General features: G+C 39.8%; 1 protein-coding gene across 7 annotated transcripts in view; it reads left to right on the top strand.

Annotated features, from left to right (window-relative positions):
- CXADR (CXADR cell adhesion molecule) overlaps window positions 1–19,810 on the top strand; it is a 52,892-nt gene that overhangs the window by 14,428 nt on the left and 18,654 nt on the right. For 6 of the 7 annotated variants that reach the window (XM_082742258.1, XM_082742255.1, XM_082742257.1 and 3 more), the window contains exons 2-4: window positions 8,027–8,193; window positions 12,103–12,307; window positions 18,645–18,800. In XM_082742258.1, coding sequence (XP_082598384.1) covers window positions 8,027–8,193; window positions 12,103–12,307; window positions 18,645–18,800 — 528 coding nt within the window. The remainder of the gene's footprint in view (window positions 1–8,026; window positions 8,194–12,102; window positions 12,308–18,644; window positions 18,801–19,810) is intronic. The other variant, XM_082742260.1, reaches the window with a different exon arrangement.

Raw genomic sequence — 19,810 nt, 5'->3', positions numbered from 1 at the left:
AAGATAATGATTTCCCCGTTTCCATCTCTGTTTACTTCCTGGACACCTGTGGGGAGCAGGGAGCTTGGAATTTGCATTTAAAAAACTGCATAGAAGAGCATAGAAGTCCATTTAATGTCATTTCTCATTCTTATTAACTTATCTAACTATAAGTATTATTTCCTTAGCTCTGAGTACATATTAACCCACTGTATGGGTACCCCACATGGGAATTAAACAAGCAAAACCTCTAAAGCAAAAGGCATAATTTTCTACCTTCCTCTAAGTGTTTTTCATCTCTCTCCCAGCAATATGGAAAGGCCTAGTTGGAGTACTTAACTATAACATTAACATAATTAAAATGGTTTTTTTTTTCTTTTTCCTTTCTAGAAACACTCACTATTTAGGTGACTTTTATAAATTGCTAATCCCAAAGCAACTTCCTGGTGAGAAGGAAAGTTGCCGTAGGTTGCAGGGAGGTTCCAGGAAATGATCTAAATAGCATGGCAGTTGCATTTTTTTTTATAAGATTATTTATTTATTTATTTGACAGAGAGAGATCACAAGTAGGCAGAGAGGCAGGCAGAGAGAGGAGAGGAGGAAGCAGGCTCCCCGCTGAGCAGAGAGCCCGATGCGGGACTCGATCCCAGGACGCTGAGAGCATGACCTGAGCCGAAGGCAGCGGCTTAACCCACTGAGCCACCCAGGCGCCCCGGCAGTTGCATTTTTTAAAAGCATTTCTATTTCTATTATTTTTATTTTTTAAAGTAAACTCTGCACCCAGTAGGAGGCTCAAATTCAGACTCTGAGATCAAGAGTCACTTACTCTACCGACTGAACAGCCAGGTGCCCTGGCAGTTGCATTTTTGCAGTTATTGGAATATCCTAGAGACTTGATGGCTAACACAGGCATCTGTAGTATTTGTTATCAGATACACACAACAGAATTACACTTGTCCTGATCAACATGTCCCTTAAACGGGTCAGTTCCTGATTTACCCAGTTTGTTTCTTAACATTAAAATAGTAATTCTTATGACACTCTTTGACATTTCTCAAAAGGAATTAGTACCAAGTAAATTATAACCACTGATGATTAAGGTCATCATAATGTAGTCGTTCCCAAGAAATCCAAGAAATATGCAAGACTTTCGGAATGCAAATTTAAATTCTTTTTTTCCCTAGTCTTTCCCCCCTTTTTTGTTAATATCTTTGGAATGACTCCAGATATTTTGAGAAACCATGCATCAGTATGTAGTATTTTTTTATTTTTGTTTCGTGTTTTAAGGGTAGTTGAAAAAATAGGACAAGTAAGTTTTCTTCAGCTACAGTTGTGATTTCAGAATGTTTACAAATAGGTTTCTTTTTAAATTTTTCTTGATGTCCAGTTTCTCTCATTTTAATGTAACTATATTTAAAGTTGTTTACATGTTAATTTCTTAATCAGATTTGCTAATATTTCTTGTAACGTGAGTATTAAATTAATAAACATCAGTCTTTGCTCCTATCAGTACATGATCAGGTTTGTTCAGCTTTTTCTGAGCTCTATCTCCTGTATGGGATCGTTGTTCCGTTCCTTTGCTCTCCTGGATTCATGGTCTCCTGTGGCCCTCCTTCTTAGGCTTTTCCCACAAGGACTGATAGGCTTTGTGTCCCTTTAATCACCACCTCTTTCATACAGTTTCTTCATCTTCCCTCTACTCTGTGCTCTGCTCTCCACTTAAAGTCTATCAGTTTTGGCCAACACCAAGTCTGGGGGAGGTTTTTTGTTTTATTTTTAATATTTTAATAAATTTAATTATTTCTTATTTTAGAGAGAGAGCGGAAGAAAGTGTGAGCAGAGGGAGGGGCAGAGGGAGAGGGAGAAAATTTTCTAGCAAACGGCCCGCTGAGTGGAGAGCCTGCCTCTGGGCTCCCATCTCAGGACCCTGAGATTATGACCTGAGCCAAATCAGGAGTTGGGCTATTAACCAGCTGAGCCACCCAGCTCAGTGCCATATGGAGCTCCAGGCTCCCAGGAACCTGGTATCATGACCTGAGCCAAAGGCAGATGCTTAATGGCTGAGCCACCCAAGTGCCCCTTTAGTCTCATCTTTAATAGAGAAAGGTCTCAAGTGATTTTCACCTACTTTTAGCTCCATTAAAACTTGTTAATTTTTCTCTGTTTTGAAATAGACCATCTTTCATCTCTGTTCCTTCTCTGAAAAGAAGCTACTTGTGCCTATGAGCTGTGGGTTTTTTTTTTTTTCCTTTTCTTTCTCTCCTTCCTTCTGTCCTTTCTTAGCTGAGTCTTTGACTTTGAAATCAAATGTGAAATGTTCACAGGAGGTACAGAGTAGGAAGGACACACGGTAAAGTAGCAATTTCAGTAAAGGAGGAAAAGTGCTTATGATGGAGTCCTCATCAGCTGCACGAGGTGTACATGGAGGGCATCTAATTCAATTTTGGGCACAAGGAATTAATCCATGTTTGGGCACAAAGAATGGCTCCCAGAAGAAGTGCCTGGACTCAGTGATCTTTAAAATCCCTGTGCATATGCCATCACTGGTCAGACTTCACATTTAGTACCTTTTGTTAGAGGTAAAAACAGGAAAAATAAGTTCGAGCTATTCTGTTTTGTTTCCCAAGTGATAGAACAACAGAAAACCTTTCTCTTCTCAGCAAGTTTGTTAAAAGCTTCTGGTTTTCTGACCTAATACAGTTAAATTTGTGGTTTTTTTCCTCCCTAGCTTTGATGTTCTCTATTCTTAAGACTTTACTTACTCAAAACATAATTGAAATTTCTCACATTTACATTTTTCTCACACTTTCTATTTTCCAGTGATTTTAAGGTTGCAAGGAGGAAAAGATACCTGAAGACCATCCAGGTCAATGGGTAACTTAAACTTGAAGGAGTCTGTTAAAAAGATCAAAGCAGGTCCTTAGTTCAAAACGTTGCCTTCCTGCTAGAGGAATAGAGTCTTCAGTTATCTTCATTTCTTCTTCATTCTTAGGGCAGAAACAGATCTTCCATGTTTGGTAGGAGATGACAACATCAAGGCTAAAAACATACTTTGATGAGCTGATGTCATTTTGATGCTCCAGTAGATGTCAGACTGGGCAGAAGAGAACTCTGAAGATTCAAGTGTTTGAAATTTGAAGATTAAAAAAAAAGCAAGCAGAAAACTGGGAGATGTTATGTCACTCACTGCCATAATTAGTTGTGATTTAGTGTGTTTAGTTGCATAATCAGTGCTGAGCACTTATTAACTGGATTTTGCAGACTGGGAGTTCATGGTGTTCTACATATTTTATCATACTGAACATAAATTGAAGTGAAATTATAAGATTTGTTATATGATTTAGTTTTCAGGCCATGTTTGAATCTGCAAGTAGTTTGCAGTTTAAATTCTCACTTAATTTGCTGCATAAATAGAATTGGGCAGCACCTATTAGGAAAGAATCCCCAGAGACACTGCGTGGAACTGAGTGTCAGCCTTTTGTCTCCTACAATTTGTGACTGTTGCTTACTTCAACACTTGAAAAACTATGCCTCTGTGCAAAGAGCCCCTTTGGTGTTGCTAGGAAACCCAATAACTGTTTTGTACAATCTTGAGATTTTAATTCATTTCTTGTGCAACACTTTGAAGAACAATTGAATGTTTTAAACATTTTTTTAAAAAAAGAAATGCTGAAAGCCATTTAAAAACCCGTTTGTTTGTTTGTTTGTTTGTTTGTTTATTTATTTATTTATTTTAGCAGTACACACATTAAAAGCAGAAATGGGCAGTCACCTTTCTTAAAATCTCAGTTCTCAAAAACTAACTGCTCTCAACAGTTTGGGATATATCTTTGCAGATAATTTTTATACATATGTAACTGTTTCTAAGGTGGTGTTTTAAGATAAAAGTAATTTTTATGTGTCAAAGAATGAAAGATACTATCATGAAAATTGAGTTGCATTTTATTCTAATGACTGTGCAGTAGAAGTACAGAGAGCCTGGTTAGGAGTAATTGAATATGTACACATTTAGATACTTGTTGTCATTTACCTTTTTTTATTTTATAAAATGAAAATTCAAAAAGCACAGAGGAACCAGAAAGTTTTAAATTTTTTAAAAGAAAATTTCATTTTCTTGTGTATTCTGGCTTGATATTTTTGAGCTATGTCTTCATTCATTTTGGAATAGAATTTTCATTCTGGGGTTTACTCAGATTGTTCTTACCTTAATACATAAAGTATCAATACCCAGACAAACTAAATGGAAGTAAGAACTTGTAGTAGCCATGGAAAGGAGGTCTTCAAGTAGCAGGAACAACTTCTGGTAGATTAATACTCTTTTTCAACCTTTATAAAACTGATCAAATTTGTAATCTAGTCACCAGTTCTTTTCTACTAATGTGCATGGAACTACAACAGGAGATAGAGGGAGCCACAAAAATTTTCAAACCCTTTTGGAGCTAATGATTTAAATCAGGACGTGGAATTTTAAAATTTACTTAAAAATACAAGGTATGGGAAGAAGATAAGCTCATCTACATCTAGAACACATGACAAAACCTTGGAGGCTACCTAAGTCAACTTCACAATAAAGCTTATAAAGTAAAAAAAAAAAAAAAAAAACCAAGATAGTATATACTCAGTATATAGTATATTAGTATATACTAATAAGTGCCAAATGGGTGATCGGGTAGCAGAAAGTAAAGTACTGTGAATGTTTGTAGGAAAACAGAAAGAAAAATCACCGTAGGTTAGAGAGGCAGGAGAATGCCTAAGTGAATGAGGTAGGAATTGGAACTGAGTTTATCAGAAAGGATAGAAAGTATTTATTCAGAGGATTGGATATTAATTCAGGAGGAACACTTGAGATTATACACATAAATACCAAATTATAATTTTAAATAGAATTGTGGACATAAAACGGAGATTGGAATAGTAATGGACCTTTTTTTAGGATATTAAATAGTCCATTTGGGCTGAATCAGTGGGTTTGGATGGTCTGTCAACAGTCTTTGCTGTGTAACAAACCAACCCAAACTCTAGAGGCTTAAAGCAAAAAAAATGGGTGTTGCTTCATGATCCTGTGGGTTCCCAGTTTAGGCCAGGCTGAGGTGGGAAGTTCTGGTAGCTCAGGGGACTACAGCCCTCTGGTCTAGAACTGGGGCTGGAGATTGTAGGGTAGCTGTTGAACACCTCTGTTCTCTCCTGCTTGGTTTGGTCTCTCTGTGGCAGGGGTCTGAGGAGGGCGAGTGTGGGAGCAGCAGTGTCACTTGAGGTCTCACCTTGGAACTCAGACAGCAATACTCAGACTATATTCTCTTGGTCAGAGTTAGGCAGCCTCTGATTTAAGGGAGCAGTCTTGTGTCCAGTTTCGATCCGCTATTTGAGAAGTGCACTTAAATGTGATTAAAAGCTTATAATGGTGCTTGAATTATAAATGGTTTGAATGTAATTTCTTTCATTCTCAATCTATTAGCTTCAACTTTATTAACATTTTATTACACATGACAGTCAATATGTATTACCCTTTCTTGAGGATAATGAAAGGATCTTGGGATGGCTAATCATTTAATTCTTCATTTTGGTTTGGTCTGTTGGGATTTATTATTTGAAAAACAACCTCAAAATCATCAATTATGGAGAATTAGGACTTGATTTACTTACTCTTAATTTTTCTGCAAGATGTTAGTATTTTGGTGGCAGCAGGGGAAGGACAGGGGAGAGAGACAGGTCCTCAGTACCGTAGTCTCAGTGCTTAGGGCTTCTTCCAGGCCATCCTCTGGCTCTGCAAGGCAGTGTTGGGTGATGGGGAGGACCAAGTGAATGACCATTTGAGACTAAGGTTCTGCATACAGAAAATGTTGGATTATCTCAAGGAAAACAGATGTGGCAGACAAGTGCTATGCAAACCTTCTAAGTGTAAATATTTTAAAATATAAGTTTTGTGTGGTAGTTTATTTACATACTAAATTTATATTTTATATCAAATAGTTGACTTTTTCAAACTTTCATCTTATAAGATATACATAGTAAACCTATTTTTATATGTGAATTGATATGAATAGAATTGCTTTTCTCTTGAAAAACAAAATATGAAAGGATTATAAACTATTTTTTCTCGGATATATCCAGAAACTACCATTATGCCTGTACCCTACTTTTACCTTTTTTTGCATGTAAATGATACTAGTTTTGTTATAGTAAACCATTAACAGCAAAGAGGAGGCTTATTGTTCAGTTCTTATAAAGATACAGTGGATTTAAACCATCTTTAAAAGACTCAGTCAGAAGAATCTTGGAATTTTTGGGCCTCAGGACATCTTATTTTGGTTTTTATTTACTTTTCAAATATTGCCATTCAGCATTTATTCTCTGTGATCTAATTAGAAATTTTATAGAATACAGATTCCAGAATAAGTAACGGAATTTTAAGATATCTTTTTAATAATAATATGATGGACTTTTTCAGAAGAGAGATTGGAAGGGATGAACAGTAAGAAAAGTCTTAAAGATAATAATTAAGTCAACTACTTGATAAATTCAAAAATACCTAAATGGATGGCATTTTTTCTCTTTGAGTTGTCATCAGATTTATTGCTTAGAAATATATTTTTTTTTATTTAAAGATTTTATTTATTTATTTGACAGACAGAGATCACAGGTAGGCAGAGAGGCAGGCAGAGAGAGAGGAGGAAGCAGGCTACCTGCTGAGCAGAGAGTCCGATGCGGGGCTTGATCCCAGGACCCCAGGACCATGACCTGAGCCGAAGGTGGAGGCTTTAACCCACTGAGCCACCCAGGCGCCCCTGCTTAGAAATATTTTTAAGGGGCAACTGGGTAGCTCAGTTGGTTAAGCGTTTGACTCTTTAAAAAAAAAAAAAAAAGGCATCTGACTCTTGATTTCATCTCAGGGTCCTGAGATTGAGAAGATAAGTCCCAGGTCAGGCACTGGGCCTGAAGCCTGAGTCTGTCTCTCCTTCCCCTCCCCATCGCTCAGCTCTCTCTCAAAAAAAAAAAAAAAGTATTTTTAAGCATTCAGTAAAAATTATAGAATCTAATAAAGATTTATTTAACATAGGCTCTTTGCTCAGTTTAGGACTTAAACTCATAACTCTGAGATTAAGAGCCCATGCTCTATTGATTGAGCCAGCTGGGCCCCTCTAATTTAATAAAAATTTAGAATTAAAGAAACCTGGGTAGAAAACCCATTAAGATTCCAGATGAATGGATAAAGATGGTGTGGTGTGTATACACATACATACATACATATATCTGTACAATTTGCAATGACGTGGATGGAACTAGAGGGTATTATGCTAAGTGAAATTAGTCAATCAGAGAAAGACAGTTATCATATGATCTCACTGATATGTGCAATTTGAGAAATAAGGCAGAGGATCATAAGGGAAGAGAGGGAAAAATGAAACAAGATGAAACCAGAGAGGGAAACAAATTCTTAATCTCAGGAAACAAATTGAGGGTTTCTGCAGTGGAGGGGTTTGGGGTGGGTGGGTGGGTGATGGACATTGGGGAGGGTATGTATTGTGATGAGCACGGTGAATTGTGTAAAACAGATGAATCACCCACCTGCACCCCTGAAACAAATAATACATTATATGTTAATAATAAAAAAAAGAAAGAAAACCTGTCAAAATCCATCAGCATGTGCCCCAGTAGAAAGAGTTACCAGTGTGTCTGGCACTGTGACAAGTAGGAATTAATGTAGCCCTGAGTTAGTACAGTATAACTGACCTTTTAGAGACTCTAGCTAAGTTCAGTTTTAAACATCTGCTTGAATATAGGATACCCTCTACTAATAGAAACTTGTATCTCATATGATGTTGGGAGATTCACAATGCTCTTAAAGGAAATTGTATCAAATCAGATGATACTAATATTGGCATTCCATTTCTACAAAGGCACAAACTGAAAACTGGGGACCGCTGAGCTTGAACCGCATCACTCTGGACACAAGTCACATCCTGTTCGACTAAACGGCCGGGGTGTGGCGAGCGTGCTGCCAGCCTAACAGTGGACACTTAATCCCTGTGCGTGTTTCTTTCTCCAGATTTCACCAGCAGTTTGAGTATCACTACTCCTGATCAGATGATTGAAAAGGCCAAAGGAGAAACTGCTTATTTGCCATGCAAATTTACCCTTAGTCCAGAAGACCAGGGACCACTGGACATCGAGTGGCTGCTATCACCAGCTGATAATCAGAAGGTGGATCAAGTGGTAAGTGCGCTAAATGCTTGCTCACTTAGTAGATGTCCGTTGAACTTCTTAGGTGTCCATCACTGTGCTGGTCACACAGGCAGAGGTGGGGACTATGTAGAAAACCCCAGGCTTCTCTGGCTTGTGGTCTGGGTGAGGAAGGCAGTCACTGTGATATAAAGTGAGGACATGCGTGTAATGGATGAAATGGTTAAGTGGCCTAAGATTATTTTTTTAAGGTTTTATTTATTTGATAGAGAGAGATCACAAGGCAGGGACTTGTGGCAGAGAGGCAGAGAGGCAGGCAGAAAGTGGGTGGGGAAGTAGGCTCCCTGCTGAGCAGAGAGCCCGATGTGGGGCTCGATGTGGGACCATGACCTGAGCCTAAGGCAGAGGCTTTAACCCACTGAGCCACCCAGGCACCGCTGGCCCAAGATTTCTTAGTGAGGGCTTTAAGGAAGAAGAGGAGCTTAGGAATGTTCTGAAAATCTGGAGTTGGACATGTGAGTCAGGGAGTGGTAGGAGGAGGGTATGTGGAGAAGGCTTGATAGATAGCATGGTAGGAATATGCATCATGTGTTAGGGGACAGCAAGTAAGCAAGACTTGGTGAAGAATTAGAATTCAACTTTTTGTTTTTTGTTTTACTTTTTCATTTTTTTTTAAAGAATTCTTTTTTTTTTTTTAAAGATTTTATTTATTTATTTGACAGAGAGAGATCACAAGTAGGCAGAGAGGCAGGCAGAGAGAGAGAGGAGGAAACAGGCTCCCTGCCGAGCAGAGAGCCCGATGGGGGACTCGATCCCAGGACCCTGAGATCATGACCTGAGCCGAAGGCAGCGGCTTAACCCACTGAGCCACCCAGGCGCCCAAGAATTCATTTTTTAACACAAGGATTCTCTTACCAGTATAAGAGTAATTGAGTGTAACAGTGTAATGCAAATATATATTTACAACAGTCTATTTTCCATATTCTTCAAGTTAAATATCCTGAATAATTTCTTAAAAAGCAAAACAAAATCTTCATAGCAAAACAATTTATAAAGTATTTAATCTAAAAAATGAAATAGCAAAATACTGTTATAGAAATTTTCTTAATTATGAAGTATTCAGTATTATTAAGTATTAATTTAATTTAGTTTACTTTAGTTAAACTAATAGTTGACCGTAGCAGGGGACTGGGCTGGAGAAGTTAGCCATCCTTGCTCCCTGTGTGATCTCTTTAGTCAGCAAACAGTGACCATGTGCTTTGCACTTAACATATGCTGGGAAGTGTTTTATAGATTTTAATTATATATTGTTTTGTAAGCCTTAAAACACCCTAAAATGAGAATTTTTATGCATGTGAAGAAGAGGAAGTGGAGGCCCAGGGTCACACAACTGGCAACAGATGCAGATGGGGTTTGAGCTGAGGTCTCTCTAGCTTCCTACTGCACTTTATGGCCCCTGGCTCCATCCCACGCTGCCTCCCGTGTGTCATACGCCTCTGTCTTCCTGTAGAATAGGAAAAAGACACCCTCCTCTCATGGTTGTGATGAGAATGCAGAAGGATTTTATAAGCTTAAAAGTCCTGTAAAAATTAATTCAGTGCCAAGTCCATAAACATACCAAGTCAGATAGATGGGGTTTACATCTTAGCTGTGGGGCTTTGCAAAAGTTGGTGTGTGAGAGCCACTGCTGTCCTCAGCTTCAGGGTGAAATGCGGACGGCGCTGCACCATCCTTGCAGTGTTGTGAAGAGGAATCAGAATTGCCTGGTCGATGTTAGTTCTCTGTCGCATGACTGCATTTGTGGTTCTGTTTTCTTGGGAAAATACTAAGAGAGTTTACAAAACTAACAGTGAGGACGCATCTTGTCAGACTCATTAAAAAGCTGCTAAAGTGTGTTTATAGCACAATGAGGGATTGAGTATAGAAGGCTGAACAAGGGAGTCACTAGTTCATTGCGGAGGAGGATAGGACAGCCTCGTTTGAGTCAGCCCTAGACCTTTCAACTGCTGCTTTTATTTACTTAGCAAACTGGTATTGAGTGCAGACATTTAATATATAAATTTTAAAATCTAGTGGACAAAGGGTGGGATTAGCATCACAAGGGGTGATGATACCGAAAAGAACCCAAGTCCCTGCCATCAAGAAATTCCTGCAGAGGACACTGATGTCCTGGTTATACTGCCCATAATTAACATCTTAGATAAAAATTACTTTCAGGATGTCGACTAGTCATGTTCTCTGATTATTACTTGAGTTTGGTGCCGCTGCTCTTTGACCCTTAGGTCCAAGATGACCAGATGACCAGAATGAAGGATTTCATTAGCAAGTGTGAAAAAATTATCAAGTATGTTAATTTGGGTGATAGAGATGACTATTGTAATTCTGCTCCAAGCCAAGTTTAACACAGAATTTTATTTTCCCTCTAAATTTAGCCTTTAGTTATTTCCATTAAAGCTTATAACAGTGGCCCAGAAAACTCAGTGGAATTAGAAAGGGGTCTTTGCTCTTTGTCTCAGAAGACTAGTTGAAAGGTCCTGTTACCCTGGGCACATATATCCCTCGAGGTTTAAAACTTGGTCTTTTAGAGTCTAGAACCCTCAAGTGCCTCTGACTTTGTATGAAGATTAAAAAAAAAAAAAAAAGGTTGTCTTTTTTGTTGTTGTTAGAGTCCACCTGTAAATTACCACAAGCATTTTTTGGGGAATAAGGGTGGTGGTATTTACCTGATTTATACATTTGATTGACAATACTGTACGCTCTGAGACTGCTAAAAAGCAGCGTGCATAGGAATTCACACATCTGTGTTCTTGTCTGGTCTAACTAAATTACTCTCTTATGTAGGGCTATATTACTTACATTGGGTCTTGGCTTTCCTATTTATTTATTAAATTTTTCTTGTGAATTTGTTTTTATTGGGATATAAGTGATGGGTTGGGAAGTATCACGGGGGTTATGGCTTACCGGGTAAATGTCCACTCTGATCTGCTTGGGAGAACTTCTGGAGCTTTTTCTTTTTGGAGCTGCTGCTTTCGCTGCCAGCAGCCTCTTCAGGTCCACTGGTAAGTGGCTCTTGGTTTTCCATTTGAAATGAAAGTGTGTGACCATACTCAAGGATTCCATTGATCTCTGTTTTCTTTCTTTCTTTTTCTTTTCCCTTCTTTGTTTCTTTCCTCCCTTCTTTTTTTCTTTCTTAGATTTTATTTATTATTTTTAAAATTACTTTCTTGAGAGAGAGAGAGTGCAAGTGTGTTGAGGGCAGGGGGAGGGGAGAGAATCTCAAGCAAGCTTCATGCTCAGTGTAGAGCCTGATGTGAGGCTCAGTCTCAGGACTCTAAGATTGTGACGAGTAAAATCAAGAGTCAGATGCTTAAGTGACTGAGCCACCCAGGGCTCCAAGATTTGATTTGATTTTTTTTCAAAGATTTATTTATTAAAAACACATTATTTGAGAGAGACAGTGAGAGCACAAGCAGGGTGGGGAGACACATAAGTGGATTCTCCACACAAGCAGAAATGGGGGGGGCAGAGGGAGAGGGAGAAGCAGGCTTCCTGCTGAGCAGAGAGCCTGACGCAATGCTTGATCCCAGGACTTTGGGATCATGACCTCAGTTGAAGGCAGATGCTTAACTGACTGAGCCCCTCTAGTGCACAGCCCTCCCCATGATTTCATCTTTAAGTAATCTTGACAAACCCATAATGGGATTCAAACTTAGAACCCTGAAATCAAGAGTCGTGTGTTCTACTGACTGAGCCAGCCAGGCACCCTGTGATGTCTTGTTTTCTTAATATGTGATTTGAATAATTATAGTTTTCCTGATGATATTGTGTTTTTATTCTTTTTTGGATCCTACAGAAAGTACCATGGTGTATCCACAGCTCCTTTAATGAGACAGAGGGTTTGCTTATTTGTTTTTCCCTTGTCTTATTTTGGTTTTCTTTCAGATTATTTTATATTCTGGAGACAAAATTTATGACGACTACTACCAAGATCTGAAAGGACGAGTACATTTTACAAGTAGTGACCTCAAATCTGGTGACGCATCAATAAATGTAACAAATTTACGGTTGTCGGATATTGGCACATATCAGTGCAAAGTGAAAAAAGCTCCTGGTGTTGGAAATAAGAAGATTCAGCTGACAGTTCTTGGTAAATTGTTTGTATTAATGTTACTTGTTACCAGAGTAATACAACACAGTTCTATAGTAGCAGCATCTGAAGTAATCCTAATGTCCTCAAATAATATAAAACCAGCACCATTTTTTGGATTAAAAATATAGGAGGTGATCAGCTTCTTTGTGAAATTCCTAAAAGAGTTTAAAGGCAAATGAACAAGTTTTGTGATATGGAAAAAGAACCCTAAGCCAGGCTTTAGGAAATCCAGGTGTTTTTTGTTTTGTTTTGTTTGTTTTTGTTTTTTGTATTTTTCTTAGATTTGCCCTGGCCTCAGCCTACCTTTTGAAACACAGAAAGATTTAATTATCCTTAAATCTCTATCGTATTCCATTCAGTTCAGAAGTGGTTGTTATGGGCACTTCAGGCTTTTTCAAACTATGTAACTTTAATAAATGGGATTTCTATGATGAATACTTGGAGTATTTAGAACAGAAAAGATGGAATACAGTAGAACAAATATTAAAGGGATAAGCCCACTAGACATCAGATAATCATTTATTATTATTTTTTAAATTTTTTTAAAAAGATTTTATTTATTTGACAGACAGAGAGGGAACATCAGCAGAGGGATTGGGAAAGGCAGAAGCAGGCTTCCCACTGAGTGGGGAGCCTGTTGCAGGGCTCGGTCCCACGACACTGGGATCATGACCTGAGCCGAAGGCAGTGGCTTAACCACTGAGTCACACAGGCGCCCCATCAGATAATTATTTTAACCTCTCTGAGCATCACTGTTTTTCATCCTTTAAGGTAAAGGGATTAGACAAATGATCACTAGGCTGTCTTGTTTTCTCTATGACAGTTAAGAAGGAGATTAGTAAACTGGCAAAGACTGCAATGTTCATTCTTCTCTAGATTCTGTGGATGTGCACAAGCAGTCTTAATTCCTTCAAACTGAGAAACTGAAAGGTTATTGTTCATAAGTTTACTTCTAAAGTCTTAACATGGTAGACTTTACCCAGAAGTACAATGGCTGCCACGTAGAAAAACACAATTGTCTAGCTCTGTTTTATGATAGGAAATTCCCCCGTTTTGTGACCCAAGGTGTCCTGTTTTGGGTTACACTTGGGGACCCATTTTTGGAAGGAAATTTGGGTCTCTGGAGCCACCTGGCATACCTCTAGAAGAACCCAATCAAGGCAGTTCTCCCCCCACATCAGCTCTACCTCCTTCCTTTTGTTTTAGAGAACTGATTGGTGGTGGGGAGGGTGAAAAAGTTAGAGGTGTTGGGTTCCAGACTCCTTTAATACATCACTGTTTTCTGAAGCATGAGTGTAAGAGCTGGTGGCAACTAGGAGCAAGAATGTGGATTTTCGTGCACTCCAGCGGCAACTTTAGGGGTTGTCAGTAAGACTGCCTTCCACTGACAGCATTGTTGAGTGTGTACACAAGGAAGTCCTGGTAAAAGGCACTTCGTCCTGAATGGCCCTGGTTCAAAATATTTCCTATGGTATGAAAGCTACTGAACCTGAGTAGGGAACCAGGAGAGAGAATATGGTAACATTGGGAATTCTAGCTTCTGTGTCTTCATTTAATAAACATGGAGTTACCTTTCTTTCTCATAAATGTGAAAGCAGGTAACATTTTAATAACTTGTCTGAACTCTTATCTCAGGCCCAGGCATACCTGGGATTATAACTCAGTGAATCTTCTTTTATTTATAACACACGCTCCAGGAAGTATTGAGTTGGAATTTTAACTGGTCCGTAATGTACCAAACTATACCTGTTATCAGAATTATTTGTTTTGGACCCTGGAGTGGACAGGTACAGTGAGAAGCATGCAGTTGGCTCACATTCCCAGAAATGGTGTGAACAAGCACAGTAGGTGTGGGCGGGTGTATGTTCCCATGGGACCAGGTTCTGTATTGAATTTGCAGGTCCTGACTGAAGGGATCACAACAGCACAAGGCAGCTCATTTCCCAGAAGGAACCTGAGTCAGGGATAACGGTTGGCACATGATGTGGCTAAGCACACTTGTGACAGCAGCCATGACCGCCACGCAGGAGAGATGTCCCCTTTTCATTAAACCTCACAACCCAGCATTTCATACCTCACCATGGATGAGGGAGAAGCACTGACAGTAACTTCTTTTGTTATGTCTGTGGGGGATCAACCGTGGCCTCACAAGCTGTGAATCCAAACCAGGGAGGGAGGAGGCGTGAAGTGGAGGGTAAGAGGAGAAAGGGAAGTGATTACTGAGGGCCAGTGGGGATGACTAATACTCTGATTTGACAAGCTGTGTCAGAGCTGGAGGAGAATTTCCCGTAGTGCTCTCTTCCATGTTCCCAGATGAGTCATGGCTGCTGCTGGGAGACACTCCCGGAATTTTCTCTTGCAAGTGACTGTTGAATGGAAGCTTATCTGTTAGCTTTACCTGAGACATCTGCTTGGATAGTCCAGAGGAAAAACAAAACGAGGTGCCCTCTAGGGACCAGACCCAGTGTTAGTCCAGTGGAACTCAGTTCACTTGGAGGCCTTGCCTAATACCTTCATTTGCTTCTGGGGAATCTGGAGGAGATGCCACAAAGGCATTCACAGAGTAATGATGCTTGTTCATTGAGCCCTGTGTGCTGTGTGGACATGACCTGGGATGACTGTTAGCTGCCTGGGTGTGAGGGTGAAGTGTTAACTGTAGCTCGCCCCACTGCCAGAGCCTGCTCTACTCTTCAGATAGGCCACAAGTTCATGTGGATGCAACTCAGTAACAAAGGGAATCGACTGAGGGTTAATATGTGGCCAAACATCACTAGCACCTTCTGCCCCTTGACCTCTGAAGGGGCATATGAATGAGACCTTTTGATATAAACAGATGACGTTTTCTTGATGAGTAGAACAACAATTAATTGTTTCCTGGTTGTACACAGCCCAGTCGCATGTGGCGTAGCTCAGTGAACGCTGGCCCTGAGGGATTTGTAAGGCATTGATAAAGGACAAGGCATTTTTTTCCCCATTTTTTATTTTGAAATAGTTTCAAAATAAAATAGAAAAGTTTCTCTAATTGAACATGACTTTTTCCTCTCTATGAGTGCAAAAAAAGAGAAGTATCTTGGGACCCACTTTGAGACTATGCAATATCTTGTTTCTTCTCAAACTTTTGCCCATGATTTCTGTGCACAACTTCACTTGGAGACGGTATTTTGTTGCTGTTCCATCACTTAACCCATTTATTATAGGCTAGTGGTGTTTTAAATGGTGGAGCTTCTACTGGTCTTTCAGCTCCTTTAGTCACTTTACTGTGATGGCAGAAGTGCTGTTTATCCAGGCACCCTTGGCTATTATTTTCTGTGCCAGATCGCCACAGCTTGTCTTCATCTTGGTTTTGCCACAGAAGGAGCATGTGTACTTGGCATGCTGGCTCCTGTCCATCTTTTGCACCATTTTCCTGAGGGAGGCACCGTAACAGGTCCCATATTTGGCAACGATTCCGACCTTCTTGATGCATTTAGCCGTGTTGCTGCAAACTAGTTCTGAGCCCAGAGCATGGTGTTTTCAACCAAGCAAAAATAGCATTTCTGGGTAGATGATGTAATGTCCTTTATTGGAATTTAGAGTGTTTCTCCCACAGACTGATGCAGGCCATTAGTGTGGGGGGGTGATGATAGGGTACATGTATGGAGTACAGCGTATGGAGTACAGCGTTACTACACTGCTGGAACGCTGCCCAAGTACAAGTTGGTGGACACGCGCCTTTTCTTGAGAAGGACTGTTGGCTGTGCTAATGATCGTGGAAGCAAATATTCTGGGGACAATGGTCAGGTATCCTGGAACCCCAGGCCAAAGAAACATTAGAAGATAAGACTTTTGTATCTGTAAGTCTTCCTTTGTGGTTTTTATCTTTCTTTCAGTATACCCAAGTGCCATGAATTACGAGTTACCTTCCTGTGGTTTAATGGTTGGGGTTGGCATGTGAAAGACTTGCACTTTCTCCTCCCAGTGGAAAGCAGGCCCCTCCAGAGTGAAACCCAGAAGCCAGGGTTGGTAACCTCTTGTTCTATTACAGGCCGAGTGTGTATCTCAAGCTCAGTGGGGCCTTGAATTTTTTCAGCAGCCACTTTAAGTTAACTGCCCATTATTGGATGTATTTGGTTTATGGGAAAGGGATATTTTGTTAGAAAAGATGAAGGTTAGAGTTAGAACACTGTATTATCAGTAGATTTTTTTTTAAGATTATTTATTTATTTGACAGACAGAGACCACAAGTAGACAGAGAGGTAGGCAGAGAGAGAGGAGGAAGCAGGCTCCCTGCTGAGAAGAGAGCCCGATGTGGGGCTCAATCCCAGGACCCTGAGATCATGACCCGAGCCGAAGGCAGAGGCTTTAACCCACTGAGCCACCCAGGCCCCCCACCAATAGACTTTTGATGTATGAAGCAATGCTTCAATATCTCATAATATCTGCTAATTTATGTAGTAAAGGATATATTTGGTGGTTTAAAAAAATGAAGAAAAGAGCTCATTTCTTTGAAGATTCACAGGATGAAATAATTTGCAAAACTGATATAAAAGTTTTTCATTGATGTAGTTCCCCAGGGCAACTGATCAATCTGAAAAAGGAACATATTTGCTTAGGAAAGTAACCAGTACAATTAAATGCTGTGTCCACCCTTGTTAAAAGGTACAGGCAGTAAGAAGAGTGGCAAAATGAAATCAAATTTAAGTATTATCAAAGAATGTAAAGATGTGAGATCATGAATGGCAACCTTTGTTAAAGATGCTCTGCAGTAATTCTTTTGGTCAACTTTGGAAAACAGTTTGAATGTTTCTTATTTAGTTAAACATGCACTTACTAGATATGATCCAGGAATTACCAAGAAAAAGGAAAATGTGTGAACATTTACGTAGTGTTGAAGCACCATTTCTAATAGCACAAAACTGTAGAACCCATTTACATTTTCATAGCAGTGAAACAATAAAAGCCCATCTCTAGGACTGAAAGAATAAAAATTAGCTCCGACTGAAAAAGAAACAAGCAGGCCTGCTATTTACCAGACTGGGAAGACATGCAATAAAACCCGCTATTCATAGGGAACACTGTTCCTCCCAAGGTCGTGGAGTGGGGGTAAACTAGAAACTGCTGTTGCTTCCCCATTCTTGCCCCCACTTTACTCATCTTTTCCTGGGTTCCTCTGTTGCTAAATGGCCCTCATGTCCAGTATAATCCCTGCTTCTCCTAATCTTGCCTTGGAAGTAGCCTCTTTAGAATGGGTCCACACCGCTCTTAGCCCATACTCAGAATCTTTCAGGATCCCTCCTCTAATGGTGAGATCCTCCTCTACACATCTTTTCCCTTGGAGTTTAGCTGATTGAGCTTCAACACGAGCCCTAAAACTGGAAACCATGTTTGCTGGTGGATGAATGGGGAAGCAAATCTGTGTTCTAGTCCCTTGATAGAATACAGCTGAGCATTAAAAAAGAATGATCTAGTGAGTGCATGGATCAGCATCAAAAGACAGTGAATAAAAGGAGTAAGACTGGAAAAAAAGTAAATGAGTATTATTCCATTTATGTGATTCTAGAAGCAGTAGAACAAATCTAGTGTGTGCTAGAAATTTGATATGTGGCTGCCTGGAACCAGGGTTGTGGCATCAGATCTCAGCATGAGGGAAATTGCTTGGGAGAGGTTAAGCCATGCTCGATGGTGGTGCTTACACATTTGTTCAAAATGATCCCCCAGAAGATGCAGTTGTGTTGATTTTATTGTATGTACATTGTGTCATAAATTCAGCAGAAGAGTGAAATGCCAAGGTGTTGTTCCAGTGTTTGGAGTGAGTTACAAGGAATGGGTTTAGCAGCGGCTCTAAACAGTTTCCCAGAGAGACCTGGAGTGTACCGTCAGGGTGACCTTATTATAACAGTGCTCTCTGGATGGTTTGGGGTTAATGTAAATGCAGAGTGTTAATTGGTCCTGTTATCAGCATTATTTGTTATAAATCCCCCAAATGGTAAGATAACAGCACTCAGAGGGATATGACAAGGCACAGACTCCCGGAGTGCTACCTTCATGTCAGGCACTGAGCAGAAGAACAGGTAAGGACTGGAGGAAAGTGGAAGCCACCTGCACCATCTTCTTTTTTTGGAATGAAGGAGCCCAGAGCCCCTGCCTGAGAGGCCTGAGCTCATTCGTGCCTGCTTCGTGTTGCGTAGTTGAGTAAACTGGTGCTGATGCCTTCTTACTGTCTTTCGGTCTTGTCACCCCAGAACTCAGGACCACATGATAATGAGTCAGTGGTTGTGCAATGTACTATGTGTTTAATCCTTGCAAACATAAGTTCTGTTGTCTTGTGTAAAGTTACCATTTACTCTTTTCTCAGTTAAGCCGTCAGGTATAAGATGTTACGTTGATGGATCAGAAGAAATTGGAAATGACTTCAAACTAAAATGTGAACCTAAGGAAGGTTCACTTCCATTACAGTATGAATGGCAGAAGTTGTCCAACTCACAGAAACTGCCCACTTTGTGGTTACCAGGTATTGCTGATATTACAGATTGTACTATATGCCATCAGTTTGGACTTAGATCTAGTAGTGGGGTATGTGTGTGTGTGTATTTTGAAATTCCCAGATACCTCCCCTTTTCTGTATAAAACAATCAGGATTCCATGAGAATTATTCAGTGTTTTACAATGACAACTTAGTGTCATATTGTGTTAATGATAATATTTTTATAATCTCACTGCTTAGGATATTCTAGTTTCTTTGTTATAGATTTTTTAATAGTAAGTAATACTGTAATCGTAATAGTAACGATTAATAATAATCGTAATGTAGACAATGGCTTAGTTATAATAAGAGTAGGATCTTGAATGCTTTGCCTAGATTAATGATGAAGTAGGATTTCTCTCCACCTCTTCCTTTTCTCAAACTAGGAGGCCAAAACTATATGACCCCTCTGACTCTGAAACATCTTTCTTCCACCTGCAGGGATAAAATAGGTTTTGAAATCTTCTGCACCAAAGAGCTTTGTGGGATGGAATTTTTGGTTTTGTTTTTTAAAGTAATCTCTAGGCCCAGTGTGGGACTCAAACTCCTCAGCACCCTGAGATCAGGAGTTGCATGTTCTACCAGTTGAGTCAGCCAGGCGCCCCACTGTTTTTTAGAATCAGTGTGCCTCTGCTTCAGGGGAGGCTGTATGTGGCTAAGGCAGTGGTGGATACTCTGGCTTGTGATACAAATGAACTAGAGGGCAGTAACAGCTGGTCCTTGAACAACACAGGTTTGAACCATGAAGGTCCATTTATACATGGATTTTTTTACAGAGCGTACTGAAAATGTATTTTCCTTGTGATTTTCTTAGTAGCATTTTCTTCCTAGTTTACTCATTGCAAGAATGCAGTATATAACACAGATAAAATGCAAAACATGCCCGTTGGCTGTTTATGCTACTGTAAGGTTTCCAGTCAAGAGTAGGCTAATTATAGTTACATTCAAGGGACACATGGGTGGCTCCATTGATGGAGCGTGGGACTCCTGATTTCCAC

This window comes from Mustela nivalis (genome assembly GCF_964662115.1).
Source record: "Mustela nivalis genome assembly, chromosome: 1".
NCBI classification, from domain to species: Eukaryota; Metazoa; Chordata; class Mammalia; order Carnivora; family Mustelidae; genus Mustela; species Mustela nivalis.
This window is presented reverse-complemented; position numbering and strand designations above follow the sequence as displayed.